The sequence below is a fragment of the Scardinius erythrophthalmus genome (assembly GCF_964197995.2).
Source record: "Scardinius erythrophthalmus genome assembly, chromosome: 13".
In the NCBI taxonomy this organism is placed as follows: Eukaryota; Metazoa; Chordata; class Actinopteri; order Cypriniformes; family Leuciscidae; genus Scardinius; species Scardinius erythrophthalmus.
The window spans coordinates 35,668,142-35,690,514 of record NC_138233.1 but is presented as its reverse complement, the minus strand read 5'-3'; the positions used below and the strand labels follow the sequence as shown (position 1 = coordinate 35,690,514).

Below are 22,373 nucleotides of genomic sequence, written 5' to 3'. Positions count from 1 at the left end.
ACACATCAGACTCATACACCACAAAATAAAGAAAACAAAAGGAGAAAACAAGAAATACACAAAAACAATTGTTTGACCCAATTGCACAATGTTCATCTCAAGCCAGTATGATAACAAGCAGTCTCATCACAGACAGATACATTCCAGATGATCATCACCTCACAACATTGTTGAATATTACACATTCCCCACTTAAATCCAGGGTACTCTTGTGAGAACAGTTAGATAGCTGGATATCCTAGACAGCATCAGGAAAATACAAACCAGGTGTTTGTTTAACTCGTACCGGGCCACAAAGACAGCACTTGAGCCAAAAAGAAAGAATTAAACAAAACAAACATTAACATAATAATAAATAAACCAAAAAAAAAGAAACTTAAATTAAAACAACAATGAACAGTGATAACTAAGAATAATGAGCATCAAGAGTCACTTTAAATACAGCTCCTTACATTCTACCCAGCTAACAATTTTTGGTTCCCATAACGTTAGTTTTTGGTACCCAGAACATTCTCAGAATGTTAGTTTATGGTTCCCAGAACGTTATTTTTTATGGTAACCACCCAGCAACGTTCTGGGAACGTTATTTTATTGTTACATAAAAATAAAACCAAAAAAGAACGTTCCCCTAACGTAAGTATTTGGTTCCCAAAAAAAGAACCAAAAAAGAACATTAGGGGAACGTTCTGTGTTAACTGGGTACGTACCCAATATCAAATCCCAGGCAATAAAAACATCCACACCAATTCTCATGGAATGAAAGAGAAAAATTAACGTTAATGGTGCCGTTGAGGTCGAAGACGTCGCAGTGACGCTAGTCAGTAAGGCTACACAGCAGAGCAGCACGTAGTAAGTTTGTGATCGCTCGACAGTAGTATATCCGTGAAATCAAGCCAAACAGCAGCACGCAGTAAGTTTGTGGTCGCTCAGCAGTTTATGTTGAACCGGACTGTTGATTAAAACGTCCAGTGAACGACAATGACGACGACAGCCCACCATAACCTTAAACAGGCATATGAAACACACCTGGATTAAAACAGAGGAAACTCACCAAGCGGACTTGAGTTGGACTAAGGCATTAAATATAAAAGGTTGAAAACATACCTGAACAGCACGTCATTAAAGAACCACGAAACTCATCCGTGTTTCTAGAAGTTCGCACAACAACGAGCGCCGCCGAGTGTACGCCGATTAGTTCCCCTGTCCACTATAACAAAGAAGTCTATTACCCAGTGCCACAGGAATCATTTGCAACAGAGTCGCTAACCGGCAGCTCTTACCTCTCCAGCTCTTGCACACCGCGCTGGAACAACAACGACATGACGTCACGTGTAATGCCCTCACAGGTAACGTACACCAACCGCATATAGTCACCATAACCAGAGCTAAATCACCATCCAGCCGAGCATTAATAGGCGGAGCTAATGCCTACTGCTACACTTGCAAGACGGCATCTGGCTTCAGAAGCTGGCGTATCTGGCAGACATATTTTCTACTTTGAATGAACTTAAAGTCTGCAGGGTCTTAGTACCACTGTTTTCAACACCCAGGACAAAGTTGAAGCACTTATTAAAAAGCTTATTTTCTGGGCCAACTGGATAAATACAAACTCCAGCCGAGTGCTTTCCTCTTCTATCTGAATGTTTGTGTAGCGGCACGAGGATAGATGGAATGATTTCAAGCATAAATGATCTCTGCTAGCGACTACGCCACCCTGGAATCTTGCCAGGGAAAATAAAATATAGTTTGTTACTAAGGAAACACAGGTTCGTCCACAGTAAGGCGGCAGGAGACGTGGGTACAAAAAATATAAATTTGTTTTATTAAAGATATAATCAATATAAAAATGCACAAACATCAACAGCACTCAATGTAGACAATTTTATGGTTCAACAAACACACATGGAGCGACCTGAGTCAGCGGGACAGGAGCCGAGGCAGAGCAGTGGATAAGGGCACATAAGGCCTCCACGACAAGTCACCTTTTCCGTACACCTGTGCATATACACTCACACGTACACACACTCTCACCACTCAGCACACAACACTCGTGAGGGAGACCACCACCAGCAATCCGCCCCTGCTTTGTGCACTCAGCTCCTGGAACAGAAATGTCACTGTTGAGACACACTCAGAATTGTCACTCAAAGAGACAGAAATTGAAGTAGAGATATTCACAGTTTCACGTTAAACATATTACAAAATTCTGAGTCAAAATACAAAATAAAAACATACAAATGAAAAGGAAATTTTCCTGGTGTCACAAAACACAGAAACAACCCCGAAATAAAAGGGCTCACATGAAGGCACACACACTAAAATAGACACAATGGACAGTGTTTTCCGTCCTTTGTCCACAGCGGAGCAAAGTAACCGAAAAAGGGGTAACGCAGCAAAGCCATAAAGCAGCAAACCAACAGCGCCTCCAGAAGTAGTCCCACGCAGTCAACCGCACGGAAACTAATCGGTGGTGCAGATGCGACCCATTGGTCCGTACTACATCTATGAATTTACAAATAAACAATCAGACAAACTCTGTGATTTAACTGCTAACCATTAATAAAAGCTGTTTCTCTCAACAGATTGCCATTTAACCTAGGCGCAAATTTAAAACTACATACCTTTTAGGTGCGATCTCTGGGGACCAACTCAGTCAGACAGACAACATGCATGTGGGCTCATCCCATCTATCAGGTGGACAGCGTGCGCGTCGGCAATAACTAAGCATTCCGGGCATGAAGTATAAACAACCATACTTTGACCATCAAGGGTACAACCTCAGCCGAATGCCAGCCGCGAAAGCTTGCATGTCGCCCTGAAAATAAGCTAATGTTAGCTACAGTATGCCATTGATCGGCCAGCTCACAACACCCAACATACCTGAATGACGACACGGGAAGGGGCGGTGCCTCATGACACCATACACCCTAACCAGCTTGTTTATATGCGCTATTACCGCTCACTGATAGGACGAGCTCAAATGAATTAATCAGCCACCTGCAGGCAGGATATATTTCATTAGACCTGCCACATTTGCAATCCTGGAAATCTGTGCTAAATGATTGTGTCAAAGGCCTCATAACTGAACATCTCAACCAGCTCAGCCAAAATCTGCGGACTTACTTCCCCCCTATGGACCAATCTCAGACATGGATTCGGAATCCTTTTGATGTCACTCCTCCAATCCCACATCTCATTTCAAGAGCAAGAAAAGATACTGGAGTTATCATCTGATGGGAGACACAACATACCTTTTAAAGTCACTGGTGGATTTCTGGGCTTCAGCAATGGTGGAGTATCCAAGATTGTCAAAGCAAGCACTTAAAGTGTTAATGCCCTTTGCAACCACATACTTATGCGAGGCAGGCTTTTCTGTTTAAACTTATACACATTTACTTCTATGCATACCACCAGTATGCTGTTTTAGAAAACTACCACAGATGTTGAAACACAAATTAAATTATTTAAAATGATATATTATATGACGTTCTATTATTACTGTTTATTCTCTTGTAGGTCCACAACAAAGATCCCAAGGTGGAAGACAGTGACAGTTGGAGTGACACTGACGAATGATGTCCGTCTTGCCAAAGAAGATGAATCCTTTACAGAGAGTGTTCCTGCACCACCTTCTTTTTATTCCTCAAACTGCCTGAAGAAAACTAAGAAAAAAACAAAAAAAGGATCACTTCAAGGGATTGCAGTGGACTAACATTATCTCTTCAGGCATCCGCACAATCCATCCACATTGCAGTTTTCCACTTTTACAGGCCACAGGGTTAAAATACAGGGATCAACCAGGAACACACCTGCTTTTAAATGCTCTGGCTATTGCTTGTTCACTGACTGCCCAGTAGAAGTTGATGTTGTTCTGTACAGTGAGAACACGCTTAAAGCACAGGTGTCGTTCAGAGGTGACATGGTAGTTCACAATAAAACAGATCTGCAAAGGCGACCGGTAAGAGCTGGTGACCAAAAGGAAATAAATCAGCAATTGCAAACAACACTACCAAGGGCACTCTATCTTAAGAAAATGGAAAACCTTAAAGAATCTGTGGTAGAGTCTGGCTGTCGAGATGAGGCACCATCGCCAGGTGTTCTGAAACCCATTTCCTGGAGACAAAGAATGAAGGACAGGAAACATAAAAATGAAACACTCAGTCTCCAGATGATGGTAGAAGAAAAAAGAGATGAGCCGGATGAGGTTATCCAGAAATATGGACACAAAAACATCAGTCCACTCATGATAATATGTGATGGATCCATGGTCCTCACTCGTCTTCTGCCAAACTAACCTCAATGCCTTGTTCCAAAGTTATCAAATATTGACAGGGAAAGGCACCACTTAAGACAGCACCGCTGTCTAAGCCATATAATGAAAAATGCTAAATCCCAGTGTAAAAAGCAGTAAGTATTTTTTTTTTTTTTCATAAAACAGATAATCAAATTAATGGCAACAAATTATTCATGATGATTTATGACAATGTTGTTATTTTTATTTCTATCTCAGTGCACCCAAGAACTACATGTTGGTCATGCATGTTTTCGGACTTTTGACCACAGCAAGTCCCATTGTTGAGTTTGATGAAATGCTCCTCAGTTGCACTGTCATCTTCTCAAGCCCATGAAAATGTTGAGAAGCACTTCAACAACATCCAGACTTTGTTGACCACCATTGGGGAATCAGCTGTTGATGACAGCAGCATTGCTCCTGAGGAACTTGAGGTACACAGTAAACATGAAAAATGTCTTCAAATTATGTCTTCTGCTAACCTGATTAAAATCACTCATGTAAAATTTCATATTGTAGGACATCTTCAGTCAGACGTCTTTTCACAGACATTTCATGGAGGACATAGGCTTCATAATGACAAAGACACACACACTGCACTTTTAAGGGAATTTAACATTGCGGAATGTTCACTAAAAGAAAGGTAAAACAATCAACATTATATTGTATTTAAATGTGTCTTGGTAAGTGTTATGCTTCAAAAAAAAAAAGTTAAATTACACAAAATACAGACACATAATACATTTTTTCGTTTCGTTTAGCTTTATTGTCCCCCATGGGGCAATTTGGTTTACAGCAGCAGTTACATAAAACATACAGAACACATAATAATACAATATGTTTACTCAATCATTTAAAAAACTAATTGCTCTTGGGATCATAGACTTTTTAGATCTGTTAGTCTTACACCGTGGAACATTATAGCGGCGCCCAGAATTGAGCATTAAAAACTCTTGACACAAGGGGTGGGAAGGATCAGCGATAATAGCCTTAGCCTTCTTCACACATCTAACCTTGTACACCTCACTGAGGTCGTTTAAGGCAGTTCCAGCTATTTTCCTACACACTTTGACTACAGCAGTCAGGCTATTCTTTTGCTTCTCCAAGAGGGAACCATACCAACAAATAAATGAAAAAGTAAGAATTGATTCGATATAACGAGTAAAACATTTTCATAAAAACAGTATCCAAGTTAAAATTTCTAAGTTTACGGAGAAAATACATACGTTGATGAGCCTTTTTGCAAACTGCATCTACTTGTGACTCAAAGCGCAGCTTATTATCAATGACTATCCCCAGGTATTTGTAGGTCTCTACCTGCTCCAACACTTGACTGTTGATAAGAGCTGGAGTAAGAGGCACAGATGACCTACCACAGTTAATAAGCATTTCTTTAGTTTTGTTTACATTTATTTTGAGAAAGGAAGATTCACACCATTCAACAAAGTCTGGTAAAACAGGGCCGTGCCCAAAGTTTTTCTGACTTAAAAGTGAAACGATGACAGAGTCATCTGCAAATTTAACAACATGGTGACCTGGGTAGCTACTCTGACAGTCATTTGTATATAAAATAAATAAAAGTGGTGACAGGACACAGCCCTGTGGAGATCCGACTGATGATGAAAGAACATTCGAATGGACCCCGTTCACCCTAACACGCTGGGGCCGCTCTGTTAAAAAAAGTCCATCAGCCAACTGATCAGGCCAGGATCGATATTAAAATTTTGTTTTAGTTTATCAGCTAAAACATAAGGCTTAATGCACTTGAACGCGGAAGAAAAATCAACAAAAAGCAAACGGACCAGAGAACCTGCCCCCTCGAGATGTTTTAAAACCAAGTTTAAAAGTGTTCCTGTAGCATCATCCACACCCCGACCTGGCCTATACGCAAACTGTAAAGGATCTAATTTGTTCTGCACAGAGTTCATTATGGCAGTCTTCACATGATTTCATCATGTGAATTCAGATGATTTCATCACCAAAGAAGTGAGTGCTATAGGTCTAAAGTCGTTCAATAGCTTGGGGGCTTTTATTTTTGGGACTGGAACGATTATAGAGTCCTTCCAGAGACGGGGGACCATATGCAACTGTAATGATAATTGAAAGATATAAGTAAAAATTTCAGCCAGCTGCCACAGTTTTTAAGAAGTCGTCCTCCAATAAGATCAGGACCAGGGCTTTTCCGCTCTTTAACTGATCTAAAAACTTTGATAACAGCACATTTGTCAATATGGACATTAGGGGAAGTACAAGCAGAGTCATTAAAAACAGACACCTCATTACAAAATTTATGCACATCATAACGATAAAAAAAAACATTAAATTCATTTGAAAGTTGAAGGTCATTTGTCCCATTAAGTGAAACTACACTCTTCTTTGTTGGCATACCCATCATATTTTTTACACCTTCCCAAGCAGGGCGTGCATTCCCTGCACTCAATAAGTTTACAACTTTATCTTTATAAGCAAACTTTGCAATTTTAAGTTCTCTCTTAACTTGCTTAGAGAGCTCCCTGTATTTTAGCATGTCTCCTTGATTAAAAGCAATATTCCTTTGGTAAATTAGTTGCTTAACGGATTTTGTGACCCATTGTTTATTATTAGCATAAATCAAACGGGATCGCTTGGGAACAATTATGTTCTCACAAAAGGAAATGTAACTAGAAACAGTTTCTGTTAGTTCATTTAATATCTGTAGAGATGTTCTTAAAAACGTCCCAGTCAGTGTCTGCAAAACATTCTTGTAAATCCATCACCGATTCATCCGACCAGACCGGCACCAAAGTTCTCTCAAGCTTGTTCCTCTTCAGAACAGTTTTGTATTCCTGGACAAGATAAACAACACTGTGGTCGGACGCACCGATAGGAGCTCTCGGGAGCGATTTGTAAGCTCCTTTGACTGTCCCAAAACAAAGATCAAGACACTTAGAATGCCGAGTCGGGCAAGTGACATATTGAAAAAAGTGACCAAGCGCTTTCCCGGGTTTACAATGGTTAAAATCTCCCATTAAAAAAATCGGAGCATCTGGCGCTCGTGCTTGGAAACTCTGCACTGCTTTGGTCAGGGATTGTATTGCAATGTCCGCATTAGCCCTGGGGTGTATATAAACCACAGTCACAAATAATTGGGGAAATTCCCTCGGCAAATAGAATGGCCGTAGCGACACTGCTAAAAGCTCGATATCAGGTGTGCACAAGGACTCACGAATGATGACTGTGTTGCACCAACGTTTATTGATGTATAAACATAAACCTCCGCCCAGTGACTTACCGGTCACCGCAGGGTCTCTGTCTAGACGAAAGGGTGCTCCAAAGCCCTGGGAGACGTGATTTTTGAGCCATGTTTCTGTGAAGGCGAGGATGCACGCGTCTCTATACTCCTCCAAAAACCTCACGTGTGCTCGAACTTCATCCACTTTATTGTGGAGAGACTGTACATTCGCTAACAGTATGGAGGGAAGAGGGATTCTGCGATGTCCAAGTCTTTTAAGCCTTTGCCGTACACCTCCACGTCTCCCTCTCTTCCTCCTCACCCGTGGCAATATCCAGCTCTGAGCCACGGGAATGGGAACCGGCGGTTGAACGATCTCCTCAGGGAAGACCACATTTGGATCCACGGAACCACCTCTTGCATTACAGAGCAGGAGAAGAAATTCCCGTGAATACTGCAACGTTTCACCGTGTATTGGGAGACGGGCCAAAAGATGACAGAGCACGCTCCACAGGAGAAAAAGTCCAGCTCCACGGTAAATCCACATGTTGATCCAATAAGGTGCAATTAGTCCAAAAAGTGTGAGGAAAACAAGCGTAGACGAGACAAACCGTGATCACAATTGATAAAAACGAGTTAAGACTTACTTAAACACATAAAAACTCGTGTTCCAAACAACTCTCACACACTGCTGCTGCGCGTTGCTGTGTTAGCGCCACGTGTATTTGGGTTTAGGTTTTTTTTTGCTAATCTGGTAAGACAGGCCTAAGGATGCATTTCCCATCCCTGCATCTGTCCAACTGTCTGTCTGCTCACTGTCATGGTTCAGGGTGCTTTATCGGCTTCCCTGTTGTCTGTGTTGTCCTGTCATTTTCTGCAGCTTGTGACCTGGGCAATCAGCTCTGATTCTTCACAAGCTGATTGCCCTCACCTGTCACTTGTTCCCTTCCTCCCTTATATTCTCTGCTGTGTTTGCCCCTTGTTGTCAGTAGATTTCGTGCTGTTGTTTTATGTACGGTTGTACCTGAGCTCTGTGTATTTGTGTTTTACCTCCTTCTGCTGCTGTGCTCAGGACGCCTAGACGAGGAGTCTCGTTCTGACTGACGCTCTGACGTCCCGTTTGGGCATTGCAGCTGAGGTGGTCTCCACAGCCTGTCCGCAGGGTTCTGTACGGACGGCTCTGGAGTTGTTAGACCAGCTTTCTGTTCGTGTGTGTGTCACTACACACGCTGGATGTTTATTGGATTTTTGTTGTGCCAAATAAACTGTTGCACAAATCCTCTGCGTTTGAGTTCTCTCTTTACGTTCCTGACACTCACCACCTTACTGTAATTAATATATATATATATTATATATTATATATATATAATTATTTATTTTTTTATTGGCTCATTACCATGACATTTGGACAGAAATTCCAAGTCTTTCATTAAATGAACTATAACAACACTACTACATAAAAAATAAACTTGTACAAATATATATGAAGTCTACTATACATTTAATTTCATAGGAGCACCAAATCCTGAAGGAGAAGTGGAGGCAGAGAAAACAAAGCAGGAGAGGAGTCTGTGTTACCTCCATCAACAAGCCATTTCAATTTAAAAAACACAGCGGTAACATTAAGCACATTTGGATACATTACTTAACAAATAACACAATTTTCAAATACATTTCTATTTTCAAATGTCTTTCCTGAAATAAAGCAGGTGCCTACAGCTCTAGGGACAACCAGCACACCTTCTACTGACAGCCAAACACCATCAGTGGCAGCACAGGACCCAAAGACAGACAGCCAAACACCATCAGCGGCAGCACAGGACCCAAAGACAGACAGCCAAACACCATCAGCGGCAGCACAGGACCCAAAGACAGACAGCCAAACACCATCAGAGGCAGCACAGGACCCAAAGACAGACAGCCAAACACCATCAGCGGCAGCACAGGACCCAAAGACAGACAGCCAAACACCATCAGAGGCAGCACAGGACCCAAAGACAGACAGCCAAACACCATCAGCGGCAGCACAGGACCCAAAGACAGACAGCCAAACACCATCAGAGGCAGCACAGGACCCAAAGACAGACAGCCAAACACCATCAGCGGCAGCACAGGACCCAAAGACAGACAGCCAAACACCATCAGGGCAGCACAGGACCCAAAGACAGACAGCCAAACACCATCAGCGGCAGCACAGGACCCAAAGACAGACAGCCAAACACCATCAGCGGCAGCACAGGACCCAAAGACAGACAGCCAAACACCATCAGCGGCAGCACAGGACCCAAAGACAGACAGCCAAACACCATCAGCGGCAGCACAGGACCCAAAGACAGACAGCCAAACACCATCAGCGGCAGCACAGGACCCAAAGACAGACAGCCAAACACCATCAGAGGCAGCACAGGACCCAAAGACAGACAGCCAAACACCATCAGCGGCAGCACAGGACCCAAAGACAGACAGCCAAACACCATCAGAGGCAGCACAGGACCCAAAGACAGACAGCCAAACACCATCAGCGGCAGCACAGGACCCAAAGACAGACAGCCAAACACCATCAGGGCAGCACAGGACCCAAAGACAGACAGCCAAACACCATCAGCGGCAGAACAGGACCCAAAGACAGACAGCCAAACACCATCAGGGCAGCACAGGACCCAAAGACAGACAGCCAAACACCATCAGCGGCAGCACAGGACCCAAAGACAGACAGCCAAACACCATCAGTGGCAGCACAGGACCCAAAAACAGACAGCCAAACACCATCAGTGGCAGCACAGGACCCAAAGACAGACAGCCAAACACCATCAGTGGCAGCACAGGACCCAAAGACAGACAGCCAAACACCATCAGGGCAGCACAGGACCCAAAGACAGACAGCCAAACACCATCAGTGGCAGCACAGGACACAAAGACAGACAGCCAAACACCATCAGCGGCAGCACAGGACCCAAAGACAGACAGCCAAACACCATCAGTGGCAGCACAGAACCCAAAGACTGACAGCCAAACACCATCAGGGCAGCACAGGACCCAAAGACAGACAGCCAAACACCATCAGCGGCAGCACAGAACCCAAAGACAGACAGCCAAACACCATCAGGGCAGCACAGGACCCAAAGACAGACAGCCAAACACATGAGTGTTACTAAATTTTACATTTAAGTGTAGGTTAGGGTTAGACTGTATTTCCGAGACAACTGACAACGAATCCACAAATGCAGCAAAAAAATACATTTAAGTGTGATTGATCAATGAGACCCTTTGATTACAGTATTGTTATTGAAGTATAATTTACAAAACTGAATTAGTCTAGAAGCAGATTTAACTGTGATTTTCTGCTGTAATAAAGAGTTTAACTGGTAAGATCCTCAGAGGAGAAGTTGTGCAGTGATTATATAAGAATGGAAAGACTGTGTCGTTGAAGGTGGATGTGAATGTGAGTAAATGTGTGTTAGTTACAGGATCAGAGAATGACACTGTTCCTCTGTCATAGTCCAGCTGAACTCTCAGACACTGAAGCTTCTGTTTAACAGTAAAGACCGTCTCAGGTTGCTCTGGGGATTCTGAGCTGTATTTGCTGTTCATGTATCGCACATGCCAGACATTAGAGTCAAAGAAATCCTTTCCCTTCCTTTGGTTTGATGCTGTGGTTATTCCAAGAATCCAGAATGTATTGTCTCCAACCTCCACATCCCAGCAGTGTGTTCCTGAGTTAAAGCCCTCAGATCCCAGGACACACAAATACCAGTTAAACCTCTCTGGATTATCAGGAAGTGTTTTATAAACATCACTGAGCGACACACTGGTCAGATCAGCAGAGAGTGTGAGACGAGGAGCTGCTGTGTTTGGATCCAGAGTCAACGGAGCTGCAAAGAGAATAACATCAGATTACAGGATGAAATATGATGTATTAGAAATGTAAATGACATATAAAGACTTCATAAATAATAAATCATAAATCATCACAATGGTCTCTCAGTTACTGTCAGAATGGATTGAGGCTTCATGTTTAATATCAGTATTCAATAAACACTATTTGGTAACACTTTATATTACGACCCGCAAAGAACTTCGTAAGTAAACCGAAATTACGGTGTATGTTTCTGTAATTATAGTGTACCTCCGTGTAGGTATAAGGGAACAATATGTTAAGTTTTGGGTAATAAAGGGGTACAACCAGATATACAAGCAAATTATTTATAATGTAATTATTTTAAAACTAACAGGTACCTATTCTGTTAATATATACCAGGCAAAAATTGTACGTCTGTTGTATATAAAAGTTTTTATCACATTTCTGGCAAAATATGTTCTTGTGCAATGTAGTTACAGGGTAATTTTGACATCTGTGGGTTGTAAATTAAACTTATATATATATATATGGCTGTATGTAAGCACAGTATGATAAAAATTGAATCTGAAACAATTTTATAAACAGCTGATTTCGAAAAACATTGGCAATGCTATTTATTGGCTTTTCTTACTAAACTACTTAACGTTAAGCCAAAAAAAAAAGTTTCTGCTATGATTTTAATTTAGAACGTACCATGTAGTACTTAGTACTTACCTTATCACATTGTATTGCAATGACACTTAAATGTCAGGGCAAATATACTGTGTAATTAAAAGTTTTTTTTGTTTTGTTTTTTTAATAAGAGTACCTTTCTCTGTAATTACTGTGCAAATAGTGTTGTTTCGTATTGTTACATGGTAAGTAGTGTTTGTTACCCGTTTCAACTGTGTATTTACAGGGTAAGTGTAACTCCTGCCGGCTGTAAATTAAAGTGGCGCATGTTACCCCCTTGTTCTGTGTAGTTACAGGGTAAGTGTAACTCCTGCGGGCTGTGAATTAAAGTGGAGCTTGTTACCCCCTTGTTCTGTGTTGTTACAGGGTAAGCGTAACTCCTGCGGGCTGTTCTGTGTAGTTACAGGGTAAGTGTAACTCCTGCGGGCTGTAAATTAAAGTGGAGCTTGTTACCCCCTTGTTCTGTGTAGTTACAGGGTAAGTGTAACTCCTGCGGGCTGTAAATTAAAGTGGAGCTTGTTACCCCCTTGTTCTGTGTAGTTACAGGGTAAGTGTAACTCCTGCGGGCTGTAAATTAAAGTGGCGCTTGTTACCCCCTTGTTCTGTGTAGTTACAGGGTAAGTGCAGTAAATATACAATAAAGGATCCCATTATATTTCTGACTTTTATTTTACAAAAAAATGTCATAAAACAACTTAATAAAACATTGGCTTTTCTACAGTATACTAAACAACAAAGTAAAACATTATACCCATTTATATAATTAAATTTAACTCCTGCTCTACGCCAGGGCTTATACTTGTGACCACTTTCCTATTTTTTAAAACATCAAATTGAAGAACTAAACATCACTTGTACTGTTATAAATGCACTTGTTAAAGGATTAGTTCACCCCAAAATGAAAATTTCCTAATAATTTACTCACCCCAATGCCATCCAAGATATCCATGTCTTTCTTTCCTCAGTGGGAGAGAAATTATGTTTTTTGAAGAAAACATTTCTGGATTTTTCGTCTAACAATGTACTTCATTGGTTACCATCGTTTTTAAGTCCAAATCAATGCAGTTTCAAAAGTCTTTGAAGTGTTTAAACGGGCTGTACGCGATCACAGCTGAAGAAGAGGTTGTTATCTAGCGAAACAATATATATATTTTTTTTTCTTTTTTTTTAAATAATTTATAGACTTTTTACCTTCAATAGTTCGGATTGAGCTGATCAACAAACGGACAGGGAACTACGTCATCACGTTGAAAGGTACGCCTGCGCCGGCAATACTATTTGAACTACTATTCATATTCATCAGAATGTTATTCATATACAATTCATATTCATATTCACTGAATACTATTACTATATAATCGCAAACAATACTATTTGAACTATCCTCCTACCCTACGTACGGTCGCATTGTAAACAGTGGGGCGGTACTTCGGGCGGCGCTGGCGTGACCTTTCAACGTGATGACGTAGTTCCCTGTCCGTTTGTTGATCAGCTCAATCCGAACTATTGAAGGTAAAAAGTCTATAAATTATTTTAAAAGTTATTTAAAAAAATCACCTATCGTTTCGATGAAAAATCCAGAAATATTTTCTTCAAAAAACATAATTTCTCTCCCACTGAGGAAAGAAAGACATGGATATCTTGGATGGCATGATTGGGGTGAGTAAATTATTAGGAAATTTTCATTTTGGGGTGAACTAATCCTTTAACAAGTGCATTTATAACAGTACCAGTGATTTTTAGTTCTTCAATTTGATGTTTTAAAAAATAGGAAAGTGGTCACAAGTATAAGCCCTGGAGTAGAGCAGGAGTTAAATTTAAACGTCTAACCTTTCTTTCTTTCTTTCTTTCTTTCTTTCTTTCTTTCTTTCTTTCTTTCAAAGATAAGATTATCACTCTTAAAGCAGAGATCACCTTGCTCAAAGATGAGTGTGATTTTTTGAAAAAGGAAACTGAAAAGATGAAGTCTGGTGTCCCATCTGCAATGGCACAGAGATAAACTGTTCCTATAGTGCCACAGCCCTCATGTTTGTGTTTCATGATTTTTTGTTTTTTGTTGCTGTCAGAACAACTATGTCTTTTTTTAAAACATGTTCTGCTGCACTACAGTCATTATCACTATAAAATATCACAAACCCCCCCCCCATGACCTGCCTCAAACTTCACCAAAATGTGTTTTTTTTTTCAAAATTACAGCTACTACAGTAATATCAGGTGGCACAAAATGTTTTAGAGTGGAGGATTGTTCGACAACTTAAAATTGAAGGTGTAGCTTGCTAAGAGCATGTATATATATATTCATATTTTTGCAGTGCAGCAAGACCAATGGGACTCCATCAACTCCTCAACTTCAGAGTCCCCAGTGGAAGTTAAGAAAAAGAAGAGCAAGAAAAGAAAGAAGAAGAAAAGCAAGAGAAGCAAATAAAGGGAGGGGGGGGGGTATAATGTTTTACTTTGTTGTTTGAGTATACTGTAGAAAAGACTATTTTTTTGTAAAATAAAACTCAGAAATTAAATGGGATCCTTTATTGTATATTTACTGCACTTACCCTGTAACTACACAGAACAAGGGGGTAACAAGCGCCACTTTAATTTACAGCCCGCAGGAGTTACACTTACCCTGTAACTACACAGAACAAGGGGGTAACAAGCGCCACTTTAATTTACAGCCCGCAGGAGTTACACTTACCCTGTAACTACACAGAACAAGGGGGTAACAAGCGCCACTTTAATTTACAGCCCGCAGGAGTTACACTTACCCTGTAACTACACAGAACAAGGGGGTAACAAGCTCCACTTTAATTTACAGCCCGCAGGAGTTACACTTACCCTGTAACTACACAGAACAAGGGGGTAACAAGCTCCACTTTAATTTACAGCCCGCAGGAGTTACACTTACCCTGTAACTACACAGAACAAGGGGGTAACAAGCTCCACTTTAATTTACAGCCTACAGCCTTTGCAGACTATGAGGTGTTCCCTGTCGTTTTGATTAAACATTAAAATTCAGAATAAACTTCGACTATTAGTTCTTGCTCTGCTGAGGAGAAAATCTGAGCGCGCTCTTTGGCCACGCTGAGCAGCCAATAGCAGCGTTGCTGATCAATGTTTCTACTATCGATACATATCCCCTTTTAACCAGCGCATGAACGCGCAATTATCTCAGATAACTCAATCCAGCGATACTAATCATATCCGGCAAGTGTGTTCGAAGAACCGAGTTAGCCAGATCATGATTCGCACGATGACATCATCTTGGATGTGTCATTTGATCTCGGATGTAATAAGCAACGTACGAAGAACGAGCCCCTGCACTGGTGTCAAATCTGCTGAGACTCACTGTGTTGGACAGTTTCCAGCATCTTCTTCCAGACTCTGAACGGCAGGTTACCCAGATAACGCGACACATGAATCAAAGCTCCAGAACTCATCCGTGGATCCGGCTGTGAGATCTGGACTCTGAGGAACATTCAGGAATCAGAACTGCAGTGAATTTGAGTTCAGATCCACTGAGAGAAGAGATACGAGCAGCTCACTCACCTTTCCATCGTGACTTTAAAGTTCTGGAAAATATAGAGTTTGAAAACATTTTAATATCTTATCAAACACTCTCAGTGTCAGTGAGTCTCTCTATACAAGTTGTTTTATGCACAGAGAATGAAGCCAGATTGATTTGTCACCTTTAGAAACAAGACGTCATTGTCTTTCATCATCTCCTCCATGTCTCTGATTGTGTGTGAAAGAGCTGAGATGTGTGTGTTCATCTCCTCCAGCTTCTCCTTCATCCTCTGCTTCTTCTGCTCCTCTTCCTCTCTCAGGGCAGTGATTGTAGCTTCTTCTTCGTCTCTGAGAAACTGATGAAGCTTCTCAAACTCTTCTTTAATCTGACGCTCTGTGTGCTCAGCTTGAGACTGAAATCAAATCACATTCACTTCAGTCAGCGCTGTATGAACACACACTCCACTAATGTCAATAATAAACTCTGTGTGTGAATGTTGAGTATTTAACTCTTTATATCCTCACCTTGATTTGTTCAATTGTTTTATCACACTCTTCTTTCATTTTTTCTCCATGTTTGAGCTTGTTTTGTAAGGACGTCAGTGCTGTATTAAATTCCTCCTACAGGTTAAGATGAAAATCTGTGAAACTCATGCAGCTCTAAGAGCTTTAAACATTGATTGTTTGGATGTTTTTTATTGTTATATTATTTATATGTTGAATGGGTCACTCTCATGGAAGCATTTGTGTCTGAAAATTGCGTAGAAGTTTTGTGTAGAATTTTATATCAGTAGAAAGTCAGAGTGTAACGCTGAGTCAGCAGAGTTAGGATGCATTTGCAGCTTTATTAAAAGAGATACTCGTACAACAAACAGTTCAGTCAACGGCGACAGGCAGAGCAGAGACGTAATCACAAACCAGGCAGTGGGTCAGGGCAAACAGTACAGACTTAATCCAGGAAGACAGAGCACAGGTAAGTAGGCAGGCAGCAGAGAATATTACAAGGTACACAGTCCAGGGTCATACACAGGGAAATCAAAAACAGAGAAAACCGCTCAGAGATGTAACCCACAGCAAAACAAAACTTCACAATGAGAGCTTGTGAGAGTGCTGGTTATATAGTCCATGGGATAGGGATCAGGTGTGTGTGTAATCAGCACCAGGTATGTGATCATGGAAAATGAAGTCTGTGAAATGGATAAGTACTCAAGCGATGTTGATGCAGTGATCAGAGGGAGCCACAGAGGCTTGATTTGAGACACAGAGATTTAGTCTGAACAAAAATAAATTCTGGTCTATTGTATACACAAATAACACTCTATGTTTAGCACTGTATTCATCATATGAGATGAGAGATATTTGTCTTACCTTGTAAGATGAAAGCACTTCACTGATGGGTCTGAATGTGTGATTGGTGTGTTTCTCTGAGTCTCTGCACACGAAACACACAGGCTGTTTGTCCTCCAGACAGAAGAGTTTGAGTTTCTCACTGTGTAAACTGCAGATCTCCTCAGATCCTGATGAACGTTTCTCATTTCCCTCCTTTATCAATGAATCACACAAGTTTTTTAACGCTAGATTAACTGGAGGATCATCTTTTGAGGATCTTCTCCTGCAGACAGGACACTCCTGAGTCTCCTTAGTTTTCCAGAACTGTTGTAAACACTCTTTACAAATACTGTGACTACAGGACAGAATAACAGGAGTCTTGAAGATTTCACAGCAAACAGGACAAGAAAGCTCTTCCACAGATTTTGAATCCATTTCCTCGTCTAGTAAAAGATCCAATGATCTACAATTTACTTTCACTTTTTGAACATTGGTTTGATCACCATTACAATCAAAATCTCATCTGGGTTCATTCAGAAATACACAACAATCCTAATATAATGTGTCCTTTTCTGTTCTTCACGACTCGTTTTAGCTCTTAGTGAAAATGAAAGAGAAATGAAGACTAGTCACTTCCTGGTTTTGTAAAAGGGTGGAGTTTCTGAAGACTTACTGGATACTCATATTATTTTATTTGTGCTTTCAAGCAAACTCTGGACTAATGAACTTAATAAAGAATCTGTAGCATAAAATAAAAGAACATCATAGGCCTAAGTATTATTATTTTATAATTATGTTATTATTTTACAATATTATATAATTATTTGTTCCGGTCCTTAGGGAGTCCCTAATGCTTATGAGCTGTCTAAACACTGATAATAACAACTTTTTTTTTTCTTTTCTTTTTTAAGTTTTAAGTTTCAAAACTTTAACCTAATTTAGGCTTTTATTATAAGTTCAGTTATATTAGTTGTTATTGCTTCATAATCTTTGATACCAACAGTCATTATTGTCTATAAAATGTATGAATCCATTCAAATCCGTCATTTTTTAATATTGACTTCACTTACTGACTTGTTGTAAAAAAACAACAACATAGTATTATCTCTGGTATTATCATGTTACCGAGTGGTTACTGGTGTTCGTTGATGATTAAAAACAAGTAGCGTAGCGAAATACAGTTTCTGTCGTGTTTTATTTGGCATTTTGTAAAATCCCATTGATTTCCGTTGGAGGACTCGGAAGAGCGGAAGTTTATACGTGGTTGTGAGGTATCTGAAAAAATAGTTCCACTATAGAAAAATAAACGGATTGAAATCATATATTGCGCGGATATATTTGTTTTTAATCATCAACGAACACCAGTAACCACTCGGTGAGTTGCACAGTTTTGAAAACGAACGTTAAGGGTTGTTTTAAGGACATCTTTGTGCATGGCCATAGACTCCCAAAAGCGGTCATGGGAAATTCTAAAATAGTCAAAAAGTCGAGACAGGAACCATTGTCAAAATTTCTTTGTCCACCACTCTTGTTCATCCAAAACAAACTACAAAATAGACTCAAAGTGTTAAATACCAGAATTGTCCTTTAATTATTCAAGGCGTGTGGATCTTGTCAGTTTTGGTCTCATTACCTTTCCTCTTCACCATCAGGATAACTTTCAGCTTTGTACAGATGTTGTTTTAGGTACTGTATAGATATGATGTAGAGTATGCAGAGAAGTTTCCCTAAAACATGACCAAACAAGATGTAAAAATAATATGTTATACTGTATCTTCAGGGGACCTGGGCAGGCATGGTGAAGGACCCCCATACCATCTATTCTCAAAGACATTTTCAAAGATTTCAAAGAACAAACGCCAGGGGCTCGTTCTTCGTACATTAATTGCTTATTACATCCGAGATCAAATGACACATCCAAGATGATATCATCGTGCTAATCATGATCCGGCTAATTGGGTTCTTCGAACACACCTGTTGTTTATGATTAGTATCGCTGGATTGAGTTATCTGAGATAACTGCGCGTTCATGCGCTGGTTAAAAGGGGATATGTATCGATAGTAGTAACATTGATCAGCAATGCTGCTATTTGGCTGTTCAGCGTGGCCAAAGAGCGCGCTCAGTTTTTCTCCTCAGCAGAGCAAGAAATGTAAGCTTAGCGTTAAGTTCTGCCAGGAAGACTCAATCAGCGCGTTATGAATTAACTCACTTCTAACCAATCATGTGTTAACACTCTCAGTATAAAAGAATGGTACTTACATCCGTCTGAGTTCGCAGATACTGACGGCGCCAATTACCTCCATCCTCCCCAACCACCTCCAAGATGGTCCTTTCCCTCCATCCTCCCCACCACCACCAGGATGGTCCCTTCCTTTACCTCCAGGGGGTCGGCTGCGCCCCTGCCTTCATCTTCAGGCTGGATTTGCAGATTCCATTACCCTCGCATTGCTTGCTAAGGACGGGGCCTACGCCAAAGACTATGCTTGCTGAGCTATTAATAAATTTACTCTTGTTATATCATTTTATCTCCCGAGTCTTTCTGGTAGAACTAATTTGAACTAAATTTGAACTAAATAGAACGGAATTTTAATGTTTAATCAAAACGCCAGGGAACACCTCAAAGTCTGCAAAAGCCAGGAGAGAGGGCTGGCAAAAAGTAGCAGACAATTTAAATCCGTTAGAAGTGGCCATGTTAGATGTTTTTATCACTTATTAGCCTATATTTTTGTATTTTAATAATTGCATAATTACTTTGTTCACATGGGAACAAATAAAAGGGAAGTACAATTATTCTACATAATGGTAATTTTTTTGTTATATTATAGTCTCTTCACTGTTAAATAAATGGTTGTCTGTTTATAAAAGCAACCAAGAAAAAGGCTGAGAATAGAAAAGATCTTAGTAGCCTACACTGTAAAATATTTTTTGCTGCATTAAATTAAGCCGTATAGTCATTTCAACTGTTAAATATTGAGTAATGATGAATTGCTTTGACTTGTGAAAGTGAAACCTGATAAACTTATGTTAATGTAAAAATATTTTGCCATGAGTTGATCACATTTTTCCCGAGTGTAGTTCATTGTAATGACATTGTGTTTTCCTCTTTTGTGCACTTTTACATAATACACCAACACTTGTATCTGTTCCCAAGAAAGTGGTGGCTGAAATATGTGCAGTAAGTGGACATTTTCTAACTTTCCAAAGGAAAGAAAGTATAAGACTTTGTAATGTCCATTTGTTTCCATTGCACTGGACAGTGAATAAACCCTCTCAGATAACTGTCATATATGGAGGAACTAGCCTACCTGCAAGTGCATAAATAACTTTACTTAATTTATACTTGTATGCTTTATGGCTGCAATATAAGTTGCAGGATTCCACATCTACAGAAAGGCCTACAGAAGAGTATGCACAGACAGAGGACACATAGGCCTACAGGTGGGCAGTGTATAGCCAACTTTTCCTTTTTATTTGTTGCATGAGGCATGTGTCTAATATCTCTTGTTGCAGACACTTGACCACTGGCTTTTCTTTACAAAGAACAATTGAAATAAAACTCAAGGAACTAAGCATATTTGTCTTTTATAAAACATTTAATGAAAAGTGTTTTTTTTTTTTTTGGCAATGTTGTGTAATATGGCACATGCAACAATGTCACAGGCCCTGTCAGGTGTGCAACCCTCAAGAGTTTTCAGACACTGACATCTTCCCTTTAGTTAGCCAAAGTTCATTTCATTGTGTGCCCTTGTCCTGGAGCTGCATTGTAACTGGTTTGGGTCAGGGAATGGGGTCATAAAACACCTGTCTGCAGGCAGGAACATGTCATAATCACCTATGAAAAAATGCAGTTCTGTTAGGATCACCATACAGTGAGCTTGAAATTTAATTGTGGAACTTTCCTTACCACTTTCAAATAATGTGCATAAATGTGAATCTCTGAAAATTCTTAAGTCATGCACAGATCCTGGCCATTTTGCTTTCACATTTGTGATATGAAAGATTTTAGTCAACTGCCTTTTTTTTTTATTTGATATAATATTATTAATCTGGAATATTAAGAATCACAATAGAAACTGGGCTGCACATTTACATTGTGAACCCCCTTTCTGTTGACATAATCCCCTTCATTGAGGCCTTGATGGCAGTCTATGGTAGCCTATAGTCTATGGTACCAATCACGTTAGTGAAGCCTGAGTGACACATACTGTAATCGGCATGGTCATGGTTGCATGATCTTCATAAAAAATTATGATAGCCTAAAAAAAAAACTGCTTTAAAAAAAACTGCTTTACAACATTGGGTCTTAAGTGGCTTGGAAATGCCACAAAAAACCTAAAACTGTTTTTTAAACCTAAAAGCACCAGGTAAACCCCGAATGACACGACAGACAGCACTTTCCATCAAGTTCTCCGCATCTTCAATAGTGTAAAGGAAAGAGCCACTCGCAAATAATCTTAGGGCAATGCAAACAGTTTGTGCTGTAGTTAAAGCCCGACTCCGACAAGTAGAAAATAAATGTGCGTTTCCAACAATTTAATAATGTAAACGACAATCTCACGAGTCACAAGAAAAAATATACATCTCAGAAAGTGCACTATCGCGCTGCGCTGGACCGTATCAGCTCCGCTTATAAAGCCGCAATCTAATCCTGTTAACATGAAATAAGCCTGCTCCCGAGCAGGTTTAAGTTTACGGACCTGTTGCTATGACGGCAAGTCCAGGATGAGCTTCGAAGAACCAAACAATCCAAGATCATGCCAAATCGTCAACAATCAAATCCAGCTAACTGAGTTAGCGACGTACGAAGAACGGGCCCCAGTTGTGGAATAATTTGGATGAATATATGCAATGTAATGTTTAAATGTCTGAACCTATTACTTTACTCTGAGTCCTCGGATAAGATACTATAGTCCTTCTTATTTTCTATCAGAATTTCACGCAGGACAACAAGACACAAGGAATTATGGAAAAGAGTCAGTGGGACTCTCTTTAAAATTCTCTTTAAGGGAAGACGACTGACCAGACTTGATGACTTCATAATGACCTGACATGCACACAGCACTTTTAAGTGAATTTAACGATGCAGAACGTATCACTAAAAGAAAGGTAAAACAATCAACATTGTATTGTATTTAAATGTGTATTGGTAAGTGTTATGCTTCAAAAAATTACACAAAATACAGACACATAATAAATAGCTAATCTGGTAAGACAGGCCTAAGGATGCATTTTCCATCCCTGCATCTGTCCAACTGTCCGTCTGTTCACCACCTAATGCAACAAAATAAATAATAATAATTATTGGCCTTATTGGCTCATTACCATGTCATTTGGACAGAAATTCCAAGTCTTTCATACGATTAACTGTAACTACACTACTACACAAAAAATAACTTGTACAAATATATAAGAAGTCTGCTATACATTTAATTTCATAGGAGCACCAAATCCTGAAGGAGAAGTGGAGGCAGAGAAAGCAAAGCAGGAGAGGAGTCTGTGTTACCTCCATCAA

At 40.1% G+C, this 22,373-nt stretch overlaps 1 protein-coding gene across 1 annotated transcript; it reads right to left on the bottom strand.

Annotated features, from left to right (window-relative positions):
- Positions 1-8,888: 8,888 nt before the first annotated feature.
- Positions 8,889-17,487, bottom strand: LOC308700870 (zinc-binding protein A33-like). Its single transcript, XM_081382728.1, has 6 exons — positions 16,900-17,487; positions 16,057-16,152; positions 15,714-15,944; positions 15,574-15,596; positions 15,374-15,492; positions 8,889-11,374 (listed from the first exon to the last, which is right to left on the bottom strand). The coding sequence occupies exons 1-6, from the start codon at positions 17,293-17,295 to the stop codon at positions 10,830-10,832; spliced, it is 1,410 nt and encodes a 469-aa protein (XP_081238854.1). The 5' UTR covers positions 17,296-17,487; the 3' UTR covers positions 8,889-10,829.
- Positions 17,488-22,373: the final 4,886 nt, after the last annotated feature.